At 37.5% G+C, this 21,200-nt stretch overlaps 1 protein-coding gene across 5 annotated transcripts in view; it reads right to left on the bottom strand.

The window, feature by feature from the left end:
- septin9b (septin 9b) overlaps window positions 1-21,200 on the bottom strand; it is a 99,208-nt gene that overhangs the window by 11,511 nt on the left and 66,497 nt on the right. For 3 of the 5 annotated variants that reach the window (XM_079629580.1, XM_079629582.1, XM_079629581.1), the window contains exons 4-7: window positions 6,683-6,856; window positions 1,837-1,965; window positions 1,627-1,708; window positions 1,297-1,434 (exon numbers count right to left, since the gene is read on the bottom strand). In XM_079629580.1, coding sequence (XP_079485706.1) covers window positions 1,297-1,434; window positions 1,627-1,708; window positions 1,837-1,965; window positions 6,683-6,856 — 523 coding nt within the window. Of the gene's footprint in view, window positions 1-1,296; window positions 1,435-1,626; window positions 1,709-1,836; window positions 1,966-6,682; window positions 6,857-7,578; window positions 7,661-17,405; window positions 17,617-21,200 lie in introns of those variants that run through there. The other 2 variants (XM_079629584.1, XM_079629583.1) reach the window with 2 other exon arrangements.

Below are 21,200 nucleotides of genomic sequence, written 5' to 3'. Positions count from 1 at the left end.
GATCGTCTGATGGCACTACAATTGAACATCAAAAAAGTTTTGATTGGACAAATCCTTTCGGCTTACTATAACCAATAATTTTCAAAGACAGGAGAAAAGAAGGGGCCAATCAGATTTCTGCTAGGCCCATTGCCCCTTTGGCTCCACCCATACTTCCGCTTATGCTCTTGAGGTTAACGGAGCTGTTTCCTGGACACATTTTCAAACACAGGCACTGAAGTCTGTGTGCGACTTATATGACATGTGGCAAGATGAGCAGCTGTTCAGATATCTTACAAGCACGCAGCAGCTGCGAGACAGTATCTAATAACAGTGTGCACACCAACACATACTCATAGAAGGAAATGCCCTCTTTAAAAGACTTAACTGCGCAAGCCCTCCTCTCTCCTGTGCAGACACTACACACATACACGTATACCTAGAAAACAAGACAGCAAAACCACTTGCAGGACCACACAATGTTATTTTTATTCTAGCCCTATCAAACACATGTAAACACACACACACAGTGAAGATCCATCGCATTGATCAAATCACAAGAGTTTTGTAGTAACGCATTTCATGTAACAACTTCAGATCAGATTGTGAAAGGTCTCCAATTTCATTTTATAATTTTTACAAATATACAGGTCACATACCTGTATGAAACTAATTACATTTTCCAAATGAAAAAAGGTGCACAAAACAGCACATAAAAGTTTAAAAACTTTTAGCGCAGTGATTGTGAGTAGGTGTCCTTTACTGTTCACCAGTCCAGTATGCATTAGTATTTAGTATATTCGACTGCTACATATATATCATATATATCAACTGCTTTCATCAAACATATTGTAAAAAAGTTCTAAAAAACTCAAAAAAACAAATGTGTGGATCCGAGTTAAAAACTTGCGGTTCAAGTTAAGCTGAGTGTTAACATTCCATAACAGTGATGCACTGTATAACTTTCATATCTTGTGTAGCAGTTTGTTGAGCAAAATGAAAAGGTTATATAGAGTTACTTTGAACTCTGTTTAGAGTATATTCCTAAACAAGTTGTAGTATATATTCATTGAAATGAAATAAACTTCACTGAAGAGAAGACTAATCACGCAGATTGTGACTTGAAACATAACTTTTACAACAAAATATATATAAAAAAACACTACATAGAGCTAAAGCCTATAAAACCTAAATAACAAGGTTAACGATTCTTCACCATGACTTCACACCTGAGTGCGGTGAGCAGCAGTTTATAGTATGGATTCACCCAAAGATATATACAGATTTTAAGTGTGCGTGTGTGTGTGTGTATCTCACCAGTGTCCAGTAGGAGGAATAAAGTATATGCAGCAATGGACTCGTGAGTCTGGAATCCTCTTCTTCCTGTCGATGTTGATCTCTTCCTGTAAATACTGTTCGTACTGTGCATTAATGAACTGCATGATGGGCTTCCAGCTGCAAACAGATCAGAGAGACAGGAATACACCAGAAAACACATGAGATCTAAAACGACCAGCAGGTAATCTATGAAATAGTTCAATAGCAGTTAGTATTAATTTACTTATACTCCATGTTATATTGATGTGTTTTTCATAGCAGGTGAAAAACTGTTTCATAGTACTGACTGATAAATAAGGAGATATTTACCAGTTCTCATTGTTTATCTGGTCTCCAAAGCCTGGTGTATCGATGACTGTCAGCTTCATTCTCACTCCTTTTTCCTCAATATCTGTATACAAGATGAGTTTGAAAAGGTGAATGTGTACTGTACATAACCAAACTAATGACAAAGTCAGAATTGTTAAAATAAGACTTCTGCTTATCGGTTTAGTTTTAGTTCATCAGGCCTTTTTTTACCATGACTGATAGACTTTATTTCAATGGTCTTGGGAATTCGGTCTTCTTCAGTTGTCATCACAGATCTGCGACTCACTTTAGATTTAAAAAGTGTGTTCATTAGTGTGGATTTACCCAGACCACTCTGACCTGTACAAATGGAAAGACAACAAAAAAAGAAAAACCGATGTTTTAAATTGAATGAATAAAGCATAGTACTATAAAGTATGCATGTGTGTATATTAATTTAATATGGACATAGTACATTTTGCATTTTGGCACGGTCATCGCAAGACACTTAAAAAAATTGTGTACTGTGGACTATAAAAGAGCCAGTGTTTCTAGAGGAGGTTCATGGGAGCAGCTTGTTGGATCTCTCGTTGACAACTATGATAAAGCAAGAACAAAGGTTGCAGCTGGAATCAGTTGAGTGGAGCAGCCAGGCAGATGCTCTCACTGCAGAAAGCATTAACCATGTCCGATTGAACATTCTTGTGGGGCATATTGGTGGGCATGTAACTGATAAATAATGAACTATAAAATCCCTGAAAGTAACCTCCAACCATTAGATGTTTGCAAATGTTTGAATATGTTCAAGCCTAAAGGAGCTGATAAAAAGTGATTAGAGGATTATAGTTAGACGACAAACCTCAGAAGACATTCTGCAAACTAACAAAATCACTCATTAACAGCTTAAAGAACGCAGGACATTAAAGAGTTATAAACCCATGGACACGTCTTGAATATTTCTGTAAAGCCTCTAACTACCCATATATTCACTTACCAAAGTACTGGATTGAAACAAACATCAACGTGTTCATTCAGAGATACAAAAGCTTTTATCTCAGTTCTTAGGTCCTCAAAGAAAAAGACAAACAGCACCATCACAAAACAATCCTTCTAAGACTATGCAAGTGGCTACAGGTTCCATGCTTCAGAGTTTTACACATTGCCAAGAAAAACAAATAAAATCAGGGATATATACTGCTGGAGGCAGGAAGTCAACACATATTGTGGAGCGGTTCCATACCGATGCACGTGGGTCTGTGAATGTGGCATATATAGGAATAATATAGTCTGAATCTGGAACCAAGGTCATGATTAAGAGTCAGTTGGGGACATTCAGGGCATTCATATTGGACCACTAGAGGTGAAATTGTTGGGTGGTGTGGCTGGTGAGCGAAGATTAACAGAAGGTCTCGGCTAGTAACTGAAAGATTCCAAGATTCTACTAGATTCCAAGCCATTTTGAATCCAAGATGAAATGGCAATGACTAGAAACCAGTGGTGTATTCTACGTGATAAACGGGTATATGCCGTATACCCACTAGGAAAGGTCAAGGATTTCTGTAAACCCACTTAAAAAAGAACGAGGGTACGTGACAACATCGTTTTGTTACAGAACTTCCACACTTTCATTCATAAATTCACCCCGTCTATGTTGAGAAGCACTGACTTTTGGACCATTGGGGCTTCCATGGCATGTGACTTGGATCTGACGTCACTTACAAAGGTACAACTAAAGCCACTAGAAGACAAGCCTGCAACCTTATCCAAAAAAGCGTAACGGCTAATGCTAACGCTCGGCTGTGGCGTTACTTAGACCAGAGGCCTTTTTATTTTAATGGAGAAGAGGCTTCACTACACTTAATAAACCGCTTGTGTGAGGAAATAGCTTATTTAATGAATCGACTGCCTGTCCACTAATCTTCAACATGTTTTACGCTAAGCAATATTTTTGTTAGGAGATTTTACTATGATTAAAAACTAGGCTACACCACTGCTAGAACCCATCCTGCTCACTTACATGTAGGTTGTGATCACACTTGGCAGGTCTGGTTTAATTAAAATGCAGTCTAGTGCGATTGCTCTGTTAGTATACATACATAGTATAGCATACAGAGAGGCTTTAAAAGCTGCTAGATCTGCTTATTTTTCAACCCTATTAGAAGAAAATAAACATAATCCTACGTATTTATTTGAAACAGTGGCTAAACTAACAAAAAATAAAGCTTCAAACCCAGAAGTTTCCAAGCAACACAGCAGTAATGACTTTATAAACTTCTTAAATTATAAGATTGATAATATCAGGGACAAAATTATAACTATGCAACCGTCCACTACAGTACAAATATAGGGAGAGCATTGTAGTCTCCCCGAGGAAAAATTCGATTCATTTATTGCTATAGGAGAGGAAGAATTTAGCATACTCGTTAATTCATCTAAATCGACAACATGCATGTTAGACCCTATACCGACTAAGCTACTGAAAGAGATGCTTCCAGATGTCATTGATCCTCTTCTTAATATCATTCATTCGTCTTTGTCTCTAGGATATGTACCCAAAACCTTTAAGCTGGCTATGACTAAACCGCTTGTTAAAAAAACGCAACTTGATCATACAAAATTAGGGTCTCGGTTTGGTTGTTTAGTCCGCACCCGAGTGCGATTGCTGTATTCACACCTGCCCAAAAGATCCGCACCAAGGCGGGAAACAAACTTGAGTTCGATTCAATCGAACCAAACAAGGCAGGTGTGAATACATCCAAAGTGTGAACACTGCCATCCAAACCTTGGGGTGCACCAAACAAGCGGCCTAATGCTGCGTTCACACCAAACGCGAATAGAGCAAATCCGCGTCTATCGCGTCTAGTTTGACGCTCGAACATTTTTAATGTATTCGCGCGTCCAAAGCGAGTCCGAGGCGAAATCCGTTTCTTGTGGGAGGGGCAAGTGCTAGGTGGTCTGTTTGCAAGAAAGGCCGCGAAATTTAAAAATACTACTGTTATTGTGTCACGAAATGTAGTTTTAAGAGTTGTTCAGTCGAGAATTTTGTTGTTTAAAGCTCAAATCTGTGGTTTATTTATAAAGATAGCACCTATTTAAGAAATTTGATCTGACGTTTTCGGAGTTGTGAGATCCAGGCGATCACCGGGCGCTCAGCGCTCATGTAACCCGCCTGGAACAGCCTTACCTCGGCAAGTCCTCCTGACGTTTGCCACTGGTAAACGAGAAATGTTTAAATTCACAATCTATAGCTTCGGTTCTATTATATGAAACATATAAGATCAAATACATCAATGACTCGTTATAACGTAGGTCAAACGACTTCTTTAATTATGTGAGTTTTACTTCATCTCATTCAGAAATAATTTATTGAGGCCTGTTACAAATTTATTAAATGTTTAATTTAGCTTCCAATACAATAGTATATAAAACTGAGAAAGTTTAGTAGACTGATTTTAGCATTTGAGGTATAAATGATGATTATTGAGTTTCCAGCAGGACATTCCTGCCAGACCTGTTTTTTTTTCCTATTCTAAGTTAAATGAGTCAGACTCTCACCTTTTGTCTTTAATGGCTCTTGGAGCCCGAGCCCCAGCCCCAGTCATTGAATAGTTAGACTGATTGGATTAGCCTCTATGCGTTTGAATAGTTATGCTGATTGGATTAGGATGGGTAACACTCTGGAGTCTAGGGCGGGTTCCTAAACCTGTATACTTCATTTGCATGCTTTGTTCAGAGTCCCCTCCTCCTCTATGTAATCCCTCCCCTCTTTGAAAAGTATAAACTACAATGTATATACTGTGTTAGATTTAGAATGTTGGACGACCTGCACAAAGCACCACTCACGCGCCTCATTCGCGCGAATTCGAGTCTACCGCGCCACGCTAAACGCCTCATTCGTGCCGCAGGAATTCCAGACGCACGTAAACGCATCTTTACATTGACTTAACATTGAAATCACGCCAGACGCTCTATTCGCGCTTCTCCTGAAAAATTGGGCAGTTCGACTGAAATATTCAAAATTCGGCCCATTAATCTTTTTTTATGGCTGACTGAATTAGCTGAAATACTGTAGTTCCATTAATAGAGCATTTTTCTTGAGTGCAAAACTCGAGGTCAATAGTTCTCATGCATAGATTAAATTCCATAACCAAATTAAAGTGATTTTTATTTTATTTTTGGACATAGCTATCCAAGTTTTCCAAACATGAATTACATAAAATACAGTTCATACCAGGCATTTAAAATATAGAAAGATGGAGAATATTTAAAGCAAGTGTTTTAAAAAAAACACGGGCCACGGGTCACCAGCCAATTTATAACCAGGCCAAATTTTAACTGACTATCCCTTCATTACATTTATTTTAATAAACAAATAATAATAAGTACATGTTTTTCATGTTAACTTTAAATTTGAGTGTAATGTTTGACCCTCTTAAAATTTGTATTTGAAAAATGTAGTGCAGGGGTGTCCAAACTCAGTCCTGGAGGGCCACAGACTGTCCTGCAGAGTTTAGCTGCAACTTGCCTCAACACACCTGACTGGAAGTTTCTAGTATACCTACTAAGACCTTGATTAGTTGGTTCTGGTGCGTTTAATTGGGGGTTCAACTCTGCAGGACAGATGCCTTCCAGGAGCAGGACTGGACAGTGGACACCCCTGATCTATCTCTATTTAAAGCTGCAGTCCGCAACTTTATTTTTTGCTCAACATTTACTAAATTTATATAATAAGCGAGTACATCATGAATTCATTTTCCAAACCGTTTTTTTATCTTATCCTGAATCACTACGGTACATCTATAATAAGTGTTTATATTCAGACTATTTTAGACTGGCACGGGTCGTACCGCTGCGGAGTAGCCCAGTACCTTTGTGACTCGTCATAGACATAAACAGAGAGAAGTAACTCCGGCTACAATGTTCTTCCGCAATACGCATGCATTTCGGATTATTAACCGCTAGAGCGCCAAAAGTTACGGACATAACCATTTGCATTTAGTGATATTAAATGGGGATTTTGTACTTAATGAAAAGCATACATGCATTTTTGTGCTTGCACTCTCACACCTGTACTTACCCACTACCATGATGTTAAACTCAAAGCCTTGTTTCATGGCTTTCCTCCTCATCTGTTCCAAGATGGCATCAATGCCCACATAGCCAAACTCACTGCTGGTGTTCTCACTCCGTGCCACAGGTGTCTTTCCTATGTCTGCCATATTGCCGTAAATACTTGTAATGACCTCTGGCCCTAATGAAATTATGAGAGACAGAAAGAAAGACAGAGACCGATCAGGTTAAGATTATTTTGCAACATTTTTGGAATGAACATTTTTCATGTGCATATGCAGAATAAAGTAGACCCTCTCAGAGCTATTAAAGTTGGTTTGTCTGCAAGCTGCTATGACAAAACATTGCTATTAGAAATGGCACAATGGCAGCTTGACAAGCATTACCACTGCATTCAGAAGTTTAGTGGTCCACTAGATGTGGGTCAGTTGAACCAAACAGCATTTTTCACTTTGTGTAAAAGTCACATTTAAATTATGCAAAATTTGCTCATATTTTGAATGTAATTTTATGTAAAATGAAAAAAAAGTATGATTCCTGGTTGCACTGAACGTAGTGCAAAATATTTATGAGCAAACAAATATTGTATTGATATGTTTCTGAAAAGAGACCAGATCTCAGAACACATGGAAATAAAGTATAGGCCAGAAAACCCACAACAGTTATACAGTTTCCTCAGCTTAACACACATGTAGACATAAGAGCATACACTCATTATATAGCTACATCAATGTTTTGTGCACTCCAACATTTATTTTCTAAATTACCATTATTTTACAAAACCACTTTTATCAAGCTCTTAATTAATTTATCAAACCAGCGCAAACTAAATTCTTCTCAAATGATCAATTGATCATCAACTTTGCCAAAAGATACCAAAAACGCTGATAACCACAAACTTACCCAGAAGACGAAAGGATAGTCTGCAAAGTTGTTGAAAAATGTGTCTGACAGTGAAAAAGTGACACACACTCAACATGTGAGAGTGGGAGGGGACATGATAGCTGCTTTTTCTTTTATAACGACTAAATGTGGCTTCCTCTTTTCATAGAGCGTCTAGACACTTGCACAAATGCCAATATTTTTCACCAAGAAGAATATAGGCAACCCCCAAACATATACCCAAATATGCCACTGGTGATTACATAAATAAATAACATTTAAATCAATAACATAAGTAATATAGCATATCCGAATGATAATGCAAGGTGATATTACACAACAACAATAACAAAAAATAACAAAAAAAGGTATAGGCATGTACAAACATAACTTATGAAACTCACTATTGCTTCATCAGATGCCTGAGGTGGAAACTATGAAATCCTAATCTGTAACTTAACCAACACAGTGTATGCTGTAATTTACACATCTGTAAATATCACTAAGTATGAAGTATAAGAGTAGAGTTCAATAAAACACAAAACTGAGAATGACAATGGCTGTAGCCAAATAGCAGTTCTTTTTTGCTTAGTTTTATTATAATTTTGAATAACAATCTTTATCTAAATTTGATATGCTTTAAATTTTATTATTTCACTACCATGTTTTTTGAGGTATGATTCATGCGTCTAAGAAGTCAAGTCAGAACTATTAGTCAAATGCAAAACTTGTTTTGCATGTGTTCCTCTGTGGCTTATGTACATTATCAAAACATTGAAAAAATGATTTCCTGTCAGTGAGTTACACACACTACTTCACAGAGTCTTTTCTAAGAAAACAGAGAGTGACAAGCCTAAAAAGTTTAACCTAAAACACTAGACAGTTATCGAACCACAAGCAGCTATGTTTTGTCCAGATAATTTAACCTATGCTATTTAAGTGTGAGGCATAGAATTAGCAAGCTAACCATGCTGTGTGCTCATGTGCTTTTATGTCTTACTCATTATTCAAATTAGAAACATGTTATAGACAGTGGTCACCATAAGGTGACTGCTGGGGTCTCTCACACTATATACTTGATCTTATTTGTCACTTTTCCTTTTATAACAAATCCTGAATAATCATTCTATAAAACCCCTCACTGTAAATGAGTGATTTCATATCGGGATTTGGCCACCTGTACAGGAAAAGCTTTTATAAGTCCCAATTTAGACTCATACACACACGTTTTTCACAAATGAATTGCAACTTAGAGGCATATTGGCATAACATAACAAGAGGCAAGAGCAGAACCAGGCAAACTACACCCCTTAGGCTCCACCTTCATTTCAGCCTCTGGCTCCAAACACTGTGTGATTAATGCAGTCTTTCAGATTGTGTGGAGTTTTGGCAAAACTCCTAAAGCCAATTAAAATAAAATGATAGGTCTAGGTAAACCTAACCCATCAACGAGGTTCAGCATTGAGGCCTAGAACGTTCCATTCGCCTCAGGGAAGCCTCATGGTTTACTGTGACCTATATTTTTCATATGTTAACCCAATAGTCAATCACATGTGAAATCCACACTTCAAACTTGAGTGAACCACAGTTTTTTAATCCCAAAGTGGAATGTTATCCAGTAAGTTTAGCCTGTAGTTTTGAGAAGACAGAGGGAAAATCTACCATGTAAACTGCATGTTCAGAGTATGCCAAATAGTTATTACTGTATTTAAGGCAGGGTTTTTGCTGACTTGATTTTTGCTGGATTGTTGAGTTATCACAACATGTGGTCATGTTAATTATGGTTTAATACACAGAGACACAACCATAATTTGTGCCATTGGTTACATGACTACGCTGCCCTGCGAGTAGGTGATGCCAGCACCTGTTGTTTGCCATCTGCTAAGAAACAAAATGAGGCATGAATATGAAAGGGGGCAGTGACACAGGCACACAAACTATGATTTAAAATATACTGTAAATCAATCTCAATTAGTTCCTCTTTTGGTGAGCCTCATTTAAAATGAAAGCTAGATTCCATATCACCATCAAAAACAATGGATTATCTAGGCACTTTAGCAACATAATGCACACAATGCCATAGTCTAAAAAGCATCAATTACTGTTCAGACAAATTATGCTACTATAAGATGCTGTCTCATCAGTCCTGATTTAAACATATAAGATTGTAAGATTTAGAATTTAGTCGAATTCAAAAAAATCACAAAAAAAAAAAAAAAAAGATGTTTAACCTAAGACACATCAAATCTCATCAAAGTAATCATCAGTAAGCATGAAATACTGTATTTGGATTGTAACTCCACAGAAAGATAAAATAATGCACTAAAACACTAAAAGTGGCCTTAAAGGAACATACTTTTTTAGATGTTACAAAAACTTTTTCCTTTCCTAGCTTAATATGCAGAGAAACTGTATAAACATGTTGTAGGTTGGTTGCTATTCAAAAAATACTAATAAATGAACCAAATTACAAAAAGGAATTAGCATATGAAAAATCTTACTTACTTCTTACTACAACATATGTTAGCCTAGAAATTGATTTACCAGCCAATAAAAAACTTAAGGTGCTGCATCATGTAGTTTTTTTTGACTGTACTAAAGCATAAAACTACCATAACATGTCTGCATATATTTAGGAAACGTGCTAAGTTTAAATACTTGTTTCCCTTAAAAAAACAATACTTCAGCCAGTTATTCTCCTTTGAAATTTGCGTTCCGTTCCGAGTCGGAATGTCTGTTTTTGAGTTTGAGTCTGAGTTTCCACCCACTGCCAATTTACCCAATAGTATTTCGACAGTATTATTTGACATTATTCAATCGTTAGTATTTTCGGTTTCCAGTTGTAGAAAAACACATAGCTATGTATTGCAACCATGGAAGCCAGCAAACTAAAGCCCCTTTCAAACAGAGATTCCGGAAAATACATGGATAATGTGTCCCGGGATTTGTCCCGGGATCGTTTGATTTTGGTTCATTCACACTGCCATGAATTTTACGGAATCTGTGAGTTCGTTCACACACATCCCGTAAAGACACGTGACGTCAGGATGTGACGTGTAACGTATGCGTTGAACAATCTCAGCTTCAGCGCATTGGTCTTGGCTTTTGTTTACACAGGACACATTCCGGGACTGATCCCGGCAATGTTACTAGGTCCACATCCCGGAATTGATCCCGGCATCAATCCCTGGACGTGTTTGCGTTCACAGAGAAGGCACTCTAGCAATTTTATGGCAATTTCCCAGGATCAACGCGCTGTGTGAAAGGGGCTTAACTGGGTCAGATATCACATATTCAATCCAACCTAAAAAGCCTCGGCATTCATCTAAAAATCTATATCAACGGGAGCATATTAAACCAAGAATAAATCAACTCATCAATTACAGTGTTGCAAGTCTCCTCGCTTTCCATTGTCAATTGTGCTAGCTCTTGTTGTGTGTCCTCAATCTGGCAACCTGCGTGAGTGTCGAGTCTTGAGGAGAGGGGGTTTTTTATTCAAAAAAATATTTTGAATTTGGAATGCAGTACTCATTTCAACCACTGTCAAGATTACATACTGCACCTTTAAATCATAAAATCTGTATGGACCTGAATAAACATACCCGTTTATGGGATTTATATATACCAGTGATGCGCGGGTTGATCCAAAGTGAGCAGGTCCCTGCGGTCACCTGCGGTCACCCGCGGTTACGAGTCATCCAAAAATATTTTTAATGATATTCGTGTCGCGGTCGGTCGGGTCGTTTGAAATAAAGATGCCAATTAAACCTTTGTAATTTATATAGTACTAGACACAATGTTCTATGAAATTCATAGGTCTACACTTTATTGGCTGAATAACTGCGCGAGGATGACGCACGAGCTCAGTCAGAGATGACAGTGGGAAATCCTTATTTACTTTTTGAATGTTGAGTGCGTTATTAACTTTTGAATAAAAGCTGACGCGGTACAAAATGCCCGATTTCCCAACACGTTGAACTGAGCAATACCATTGTGCCATTTTAATAGACTACTTTTAAACGCACATAGCTCAGTAATGTCAGTTTTATGTAGCTATTTGCTGAGAGGGGGCGGGGTTTTTGTTGGGAAAGTCAGGGGAGAGACGCACACTTCGATTTGACTGGATAAACACATGCAGCATCTTAATTGTTAAGAAAATGAAACGAAATAAATGAATAGCCTAAATCAAGCCTTTATTACAAAAACTAGGCGATATTATACAGCATTCAGAAAAATGCGCACCCCTAGTTCCTCCGTCTATGGCCCAATGACTAAAATGAGCATTTACTAGCTACTTTAAAAAAAATGCGGGTCAGGAAGCGGGTCGGGTACAATATTTTCTTTCTTTTTTTTTGCGGTCCGAGTTGCGGGCGGGTTAGTTGAAAACGTCGGTCGGGTGCGGGTTGTTTATACATTGACCCGCGCATCACTGATATATACTGTATATGGCATAGCAAAAGAGATACAAGCAAAAAAAAGCTTTGTTTCTTATAGGTCACAAATTGGTACAAAAACCTACACCATAACATATTTAAAGCCAATAATAATATGATGATGACACAGATTTGACACAGACGCTGTATGCCACACGCAACATAAGAGCTCAAGGCATGACAGCCCACTCTGTGGACTTTAATACACAAGACCATAATCTCAGCCAGTCAGTCAATCTCAATCTTCACAGCTCTTAAACCAAAAACTCTCTTTACAGAAAACAATACAAGTCAGTTTCGAAAAGATGTAGCTTCAGTGGCAGTTATCCTGTCTCTCACGCAAAGTTTGTGGCCTATATTTTCACTAACATGTGTCAGTGTGCTAACAAACAGGAAATAGGGTCTACCGCTAAAGTGTGTCCATGCACACTCAAGCGAGCAGATTTGCATGCACATTCTGCTTTTGCTAAATGTCACATTTATGTTTCTCATGTAATGTATTGTTATAGAATTGATGTGATTGCCTTTTATCTTATGTCACTTCTTTATGAAGCTGTTCAAATAGTAAATTCTGAATAGTTTGGAACATTTAATATTGTATTTTGCAGTTTGGTCAAAGACCACAGTATGCATCAGATACATCTATAAGTATGACCGGGTTTGTTCTCTCTGAAAATTACAACATTTACAACACAAAATCCCCAACTATAGCTCAGTATTCCACAGATCTCATGTTTCCATTGAGTTCTCCAAGACATGTAAAACCACAGAGAACTCTCTCACTCTGAATCAAAAATCTGACATGGTCGATTTCCTGTTTTCACTTTAGGAAACCAAGAGTTTGTGTGTCCCCCTTCTGAAGCTGATCCAACCCTGTACAGAAACCATATAGCCACAGAAAAGCACTGAAACAAGGTCATCTAACAATTAATTCCTCACGGGCGACATACAATTTAATTCTGTCTTCATTCTGACCCAGAACAGTTGGGAATTTGCCCGTGTTTAGAGTATATTGGCCCCTGTGACTGGACTTTGGTCTGGCAACAGACATTCAAAGTCAGTTGAATGAAAAGCATTTGTACAACTAACAATTAGTGTCAACAGCCAATGAAGCCTTAGACCTGACAGTTGCCCTAAATGTGTATTTAAACGTGTCTCGGTTATGCTAGGCTAAGAATGTAAATGCTGCTAAGGCTTTTCTAACTGAAAAGAGAAAGAATTACATGATAAAGGAGGAAGGAAATTATACCACCTTATTTTGATACCACACTGAAGACATTTCAGGAAACTCCCAACACAGTAACTATGTGAATTCAAAAATAACCATACATAATACGTGCAAGGAAAGTCAGGCAGCAGAACTAATGCTGAATTATCTATTGCAAATTTTAAACACAATCTCCCATAGATGTGGTCCGATGGGAAAAAATCCTTGTGGCAGAAGAATGATCTTTTCGAGTTAATTCATTTTGATTGCAAATCCTCAATTTGTGACACTCAGTCCACTCTGAATAACTGTATGAAACCATGCGGTGTGTATAGCCAGATCTAGACAAGCAGTAGGAAAGCACAAGACGCCATTTCCACAGATCCAGGATGAAGTTGAAGGAGGAAACGGTAATAAAGTTTTATGTCTCTCTTTGACTAAAGCAGATATATGGAGCCTTGAGTTACATGGAGCATTTCTAGAAACTTTCATGTAAAAGGCACCAGCTGGAAGACACAGATTATATTTGCATGCTTCATGTGTTCACCAGATGCATCAGACAAAAGAGTGAAACATTGACCTCAAGTCTCATTAGAACAGACAATCACATTACAAGAAACAAAATCTAGTGAACTATCATAATTTGTGTAAAAATGTGTGTGTTTCTAATGAACTGGAGAGCTCTGAGGATATTTGGACTGAAGCCCTTCAAGTCAGGTTCTATACACTAAATTAGCAATTAGGTTGCTATTCCTCACCATAGTAGATCTATTCAATATTCCAATATGGGACAATTCCAAATGCCAACAATACAATATGGGATGGTGATAGCACAAAAGATGACTTAACAGTGCCTTAAATATAAAGAAAAGCAAACATGACATTGCTGGGAAACCTGCAATTTTGTAGGTATTATACGGTGGGCTTGGACAAGCATTTTATATAATAATGGTAATTTTAAAATTCAGTTGTTGTTTTTCCTCTTTGTTGACTGGCATAATGGGGGGAATGGTTAGGTGTGGCATTTATCGCTAATATTTGGCTGCTTTTGTTGTAAATTGATCAAATTAATTAAAACAATTATAAATTTCCACCAATCCTTGAGGAATTCTAAAGAAGCCCAAGCCTATCTAATAACCCTGAAACAACCAGAAGTGTACTGTAATCCAATTTATATTTGTGTTGATTTTCATTTCAGTGTCTCATGAGGTAAATTTAGACTCCTTTGATAGCATACATCAAACACTATCAAAGCTGCCAATGCACAACCATATCAGCTAGGCATGTATTCAAGACGTTCTCTTTTCCATCTGTTTTGAGCTGTGTACAGCTAGTTTACCTCACAACTTCTGTTAAAAGCCAGATGAATCTGTAAACTACTCAATGTTGATCTGTAGACTGAACTCTGATGCTCAGCATGAAGAATGCTACTGGAAGACTCATCTTTCATTCTAATCGTCCCTTGAGAATTCAACCTTTGCCAGTACATGCCACAAGCAGATGGTGACGAAGGGTGTTAAAATATAGTTTTCTACAGAGAATCTTCTAGTAAGGAAAACTTAGCCAGTGTGAGTGCTATAGGCAAGCAAAATTGCAGAGAACCAAAAGAACCATGTGAAAAAAGATCACAATAAAAAATTATAATTTGATGATCACAAATAGCTAAATGTCATTTTTATTTATTGATTCAGATCACAAGTAAATCAATGCATATTTACAGCACTATAATGTAAATGTTTAATCTGACGCTTAATAGAGGATGAATATGACTTTTAAATGAAACCAGGAATATTAAAATGAAGCCACAGAGAGACTCGGTAACAATCCAGATATTTGTAACTACATCAAAACCTTCAGAATTGTCTAATTAGTTTGCCATTAATGCCACTAACCAGATGTTATAAATATATTATAATATATTATACACCCGTTTAATTTTTAAGCGTTGATGTGAATTCTAGAGATCAAGGTGGTAAAAAAAGTGCCAATATAATATCATGACTGCAAGACAATTACTGAAATGAACACTTATTATTAAGTAATTTTTTCACTACATATAATATATATATATATATATGTATAGTATAATAATATATATATATATATATATATATATATATATATATATATATATATATATATATATATATATATATATATATAATATATATATAGTAGGGCTGTAAACGATTAATCGCGATTAATCGAATCCAAAATAAAAGTTTTTGTTTTCATAATATATGTGCGTGTATTGTGTATCATTATTTTGTATATATAAATACACACACATGCATGTATATATTTAAGAAAAATTTGTTATTTATATATAAAATAGTTCTATTTATATATAATATAAATCTTATAAAAATATACATGCAGTATATAAAATGCAAATATTTCTCAAATATATACATGCATGTGTGTGTATTTATATATACAAAATAATTATACACAATACACACACATATATTATGAAAACACAAACTTTTATTTTGGATTCGATTAATCGCGATTAATCATTTACAGCCCAAATATATAGTATAGTAATCATCATTTGAAGTGAAGTGAAGAAGTACCAAGCAGGTCCGGTTATCATCCAAAGCTGACAAACCCAAAACATGCAAATATTGGTGAATCAGCCTATCAATATATAGGCCTATCGGTTTACCACTATTGTGAAGAATAAAAAAGGAAATTGAGGTTGAGGCTTTACACATTTTAACATGTCCAAAACATTAATAAAACTGATGGCCAATCTTAGCCAAATGTGATATGGTATGGTGGTGACACAAGCATTCTTATGTTCCGCATGCACTCCTTATCACGCATGTAAATAGTCAACAACAGATTCTCTTTCATTTTCACATAATTTCAGAACCGATCATTCTTACATTGAGATTTAACCCATGTAATATACCATACAAAGTAATTACAGTGCCTAATAAAGTTAACCCCCAACTGGCTACTAACTCAAAGTTTTACTTTCTTTTTACATTTAGAGCATGGCAAATATTCAAGTGTGTGTGTTATGATGTTTAACAAATAGGTTAAAGCTTCGAAAAAGAAGGGAAAAAGCTGTAGTGGAATAATTTATTATAGCAAAAGAAAAAGGTTGAAGGGCAGTTGTTCTACAGATGTGGAAGGATTTTCTGTTAAATAATTGGGTCGATATATAAGGAAGTGGAGTTTTATCTGAAAAAGGAACTCTGCTGAACATATCATGTTGATGTAACTGAAGATGACAGAAGTTTTTGTAATTGGTTTATAACAAAGTGCAAACACACCTGAAAGATCGATGTGCTCGATAGATTGCGAACTTCTGTTACTGTAAAAAAAAAATGACTGGAAGTAATCTGACACTGACAAATGGAATGAGAAGTTAAACAGTGGAACAGAACAGATCTGTGCTAAATACAAACAGGTCCATTAACTTACATGTTAATGGAACAGAACAAATCTGTGCTAAATACAAACAGGTCCATTAACTTACATGTTAATGGAACAGAACAAATCTGTGCTAAATACAAACAGGTCCATTAACTTACATGTTAATGATAACAATTAAACAACAGAAACTATATTGTCATGCAACACAAAAATAAGAGAATGAACATAGGAAGCTATTAAAATAATTGGTGATTGGGTATTTATAATAAACTCAGAGCAAATGTCAACAGCTGACACATGTGGAATGCTGGGGCAGGGCCCAATGTAAACTAATTAGAAGAAAGGATCAAAAATGTCTGATGGTAACGTTAGAAAGAAACTGCGAGCAGTGATGACACAAACCCCACACAAAGAAAGGAGAGGGCCAGGAGGCGGAGAGAAAGGGAGGGGGTGGAAGAAAAGTAAAGGAGGGGTTCACTGAGCTTATCATCTGTTTTAATGCACAGACAAACAAGAGAATGAGAGGTCTTAAAACACAGTACAAAATTCCACAAACGCTAGCCAAAACCTCCTCTACTCTTTCTCTCTCACTTGCTTCCTTTCCTCACTGGCAAGAACACAGTTAGGACACCTGGGAAACTTGTGCATGCAGCAACACACACACACACACACACACACACGCACGCACGCACGTCACGCAGTCTGTAGCTCTGTAAAAGCATTACAGCCTCTCTGAATGAGACTCTGGAAAGAGATATAAAACTCACGCAGAGAAAGTCTGTTTTAACAGAAGAAAACATGGAGAGCAGATAGCGACTCACCCTTCGATTAGTAGCTCTTTATCTCTCTTTCTGTCCCTCTTTCTCTGTGCCTGAGTCAGCCTGCAACACCAGCTGGACTCACAGCCACGCCCACTCTAGAGTCATGTGACCACAGAACAGCCAAGCAACACTCATCACCCATTCATACAGGGTATAGTAGAATCTGTCATGGTGTGTGTGTGGCTCAGGGGTTGCTTACATTTTGGGGACCAAATGTCTCCAAGAAATTAGCTAAACTTGTACTTAATTTACAGCAAGGGAAGGATAATGGCTTAATACAATAATGTCTGACTCATTCTAGGTAGAGTAAGTAGAAAATATCATAGCTCAGTATAAGAATGGTAGTCCAAAAAATCCCCACCATGATATATAAACAAACATTTGTTTGTCTCTCCTTGTATAAGAGTCCCTTAAATTATTATTATTAGCATATTAGTAAGTGGATCAGTTTTGTATAGAATTATGAAAAATAACTTGTTTTATAAATTAATTAATTTAATAAGATGTCATATTGTATTAAAACATATTTATATTAACGTATTATATATTACATATGTTGGCCTAAACTACTGGCGGTAATATGTTCTTCCAATAATCAAATTAGTTTTTTAAAATATTGATTATATATGTTTTATATAAACTATTAAAATATAAACTATTAAAATATAGGTTTTTAAACTATTGATATTCATTATTATCATTTACTGTATAATCCTGAAGCTCAAAATGTCTTTAAATTCTGTCATGGTAAGTTTTCTAATAAATTGATATACTTCATTTTAACAATTTTAATGCATAACTGGGTAGCTCTTTTGGCATCACTCGTTCATTGTGCCTATAGCCTATATCATATTAGAATTGAAAGAAAATATTAATAACCATTTACTTTTCTCTTTCAAAGAGATATTTTGTAGCAGAATGTTACATGAAGATTAGTGCAAACATGTCTAAGAAATATTGCACACTACATTACAGTCAGTTTATAATGATTATAATGCTCTTCACTACACACTATTAATAATACATTTAGTTAAATGAAAAAAATATAAATCACAACAATATTCAGTCACTGTCAGTGCAAGAGGAAGTGATTTAATGTAACTTTCCCATCACTGTATCAGCAGTAAAACACATAATTGAACGTGTGCATAAGTATGCATGTGTATACAAGTGGGTATGTGTGTCTATATTTTTTGCAAGAATGTAAACATGCAATATGCAGGAAGTAGTTAAAAAGAATAAAATCTGTAGCATAAGGATTAAAAGAAACCCAGGCATCGCTGTTCATTTGAAACAATTATTCTGAGACAAACTTCATGTGTCTGAGAGAGTAACCACATCCAGCCACCTAGCTCAGACTGATAACAGAAATGATAAAACTGCATTCTACACCGATTGTAATGATAGGACAGTAACGTTCAACGTTTATTCTTAAGACACTGAGAATAATGAGAGAGGTCAGGCCATGATTTTAGCATATAGGGAGTAGTCTGTCAGAGATGCATTAGTGTGTAATCCTAAATACGTCTGAGAACAGCTACATTATGTTACTCAGGAACTCTTGACCAGAGAAAGACACACACACACAGAGAGAGAGAGAAAGAGAGAGAGAGGGAGACTTCCTGTCGTTTTTTTTCCTGCTTATCTTAATTACGCATATACATACGAGATTGATCCTTAGAGGTTTGACCACATGACTTCCTGTTCATGATAACCACCATAAACATCCAAGTATTACTGTCCGGTTGTTGCTCTTCACACATTGTAAGCTTCTTCCTGAGATTTCTAGACTGGAATTGTTTGTTATTCTATAATGAATGTTTATGTTGTTTTACTCACAGGAAGTTATCAGAAAGCAAATGAAGGTGTATCACTGCCCGAGAGCAAAATTAGGAAAAAACCAGTCAGAGAGAGACAAAAAGACAACGAGATAAAGAGTGTAGAGGAGGAAGTGTGCTGTGCAAGATTAGATATGATAGTGAAATGCACGCTTTTTAATTATAGCATATGGAATTGATTTCACAGCTTTCTTAGTTCTGAGGCAGTGAGGATGACTCATTCTTAAGGCCTTCAGAGATTTAGGACTGCAGCTCTGTCTTATCTGGAAAAGGCTTGGGTTTAACACATTCCTGTCCCCCTGGTGTTGTTCTGTCCCAAACAACGGAAGGACATTTAGTTTGAGGATGATATGTGGTTAGAGTAAAGCTGTCACCTTCAAACATCTTATAGATCCACGGTCAGCCATTGATTAGAAGCATTTAAGTGTCCAAACATGCAAAGCTTGTGCTTTAATTTTACTCAGTAGATCCTCACACTATGACTGTCAGAAAGCTGAAAAATACTGCCTCCATAGGGAGCATAGGAGGTAGGAACGCATGTCCGAATTCTATGATCGTGTCACATCCTATCTACTGCACATATCCTTTATTGGAAATGTTTTTGAAGGCAGCATAGATGTATCCCTCGCTGATATACCACTATCCTGTACGTTAATTAAGGGTGTACTCACACTAGCCAGTTTGAACCGTGCCCGAGTGCATTTGACCACCAAAGCGCGGTTCGTTTGACTAGTGTGAGTGCTCCGAACCGTGCTCGGGCGCGGCTCGATTAGCCGGCCCTGGCCCGCTTGGAAGAGGTGGGCCAGAGCATGGTTCAGTTGGACTCGGGCGCGGTTAACTGTGCTGGAGCACGGAACAGGACGCGTGTACGGGAACTGTAGTCCGTAATCAAAGCTGCAAAGTCCTTGCTGCACTTCAGCTGGTACCTTGCAAACCTCATCATACGAGCAGCACGATTACGTGAAAATTTTCGCGCCACTAAGGCGACACATCTGTTTAACAACAGGCTGTGAGAGGGCTGTGGACCACCGTGGACCAAACGACACAAAATTATCCACAAAGAAAACAGAGCGATGGACTCCATTGAGTTCAGAGAGCGCCGCTCTTCCTGTTTATCCCGAAACCGTCGCACCATAATGACATAAGCGTGCTCCGGCACTAATGCTGAAAAACCCTATGTGAGTGCAGGCCAGAGGGGGAGTGGGGAGGGGGGACAATCGTACTCGGGCCCGGTTCATGGCAACCGTGCCTAGTGTGAGTACACCCTAAATTGACCGTTCGCAAAGACCCACCCACTTTAGATAGGCCTACTGTTGCTATGTCCGACAAGCCATGTCGCTCTCACGCAACACCATGTTCTCACGCAGTGAAAATCTACTCGGTTACTAACGTAACCTCAGTTCCCTGAGAGAGGGAATGCTATGGGAAAACTCCTTTTCTCGAGAATACTGAAGCAATTTTTTCAAAACGCAGAGTAGCTGCACAGCAGACACATATGAGCATGGGCGCGGTCATTGGATGTGCTGCGGCGAGGCGGTTTAGCCACAGGAACCAATCACTTCGCGCCCTTGATGCGTCAAAGCCCACCAGAATGGGTGTGGTCCAAGGCTATAAAAGAACCAGCCTCGACTAGGAAATCCAGGTTAATCAACTGAAGCGAACCCAGATCATAGCACAGTAGCACGGCGGGCTACGAGATACTCGTTCCCTCTCTCAGGGAACTGAGGTTACGTTAGTAACCGAGTAGTTCCGTTTCGAGAGGTCTCTCCTATTGCGTACGCTTACGCTATGGGAACCCGCTTCGAAACGCCGTGCGTGCTAACTTCACTCATACTATAGCCCGAGACAGCTGCCTGAGACTTATGAAGAGGGAAGTGTGAGTCCTAGTATAAGCCGGTCGTAACAGGCTTCATATAGGAATATATAGAACCTTAGTTCAATGGCCTTAACCAGACAT

The sequence above is a fragment of the Phoxinus phoxinus genome (genome assembly GCF_949152265.1).
Source record: "Phoxinus phoxinus genome assembly, chromosome: 11".
Lineage (NCBI taxonomy): Eukaryota > Metazoa > Chordata > Actinopteri > Cypriniformes > Leuciscidae > Phoxinus > Phoxinus phoxinus.
The sequence above is the reverse complement of the archived record's forward strand: the minus strand, read 5'-3'. Positions and strand labels throughout refer to the sequence as shown.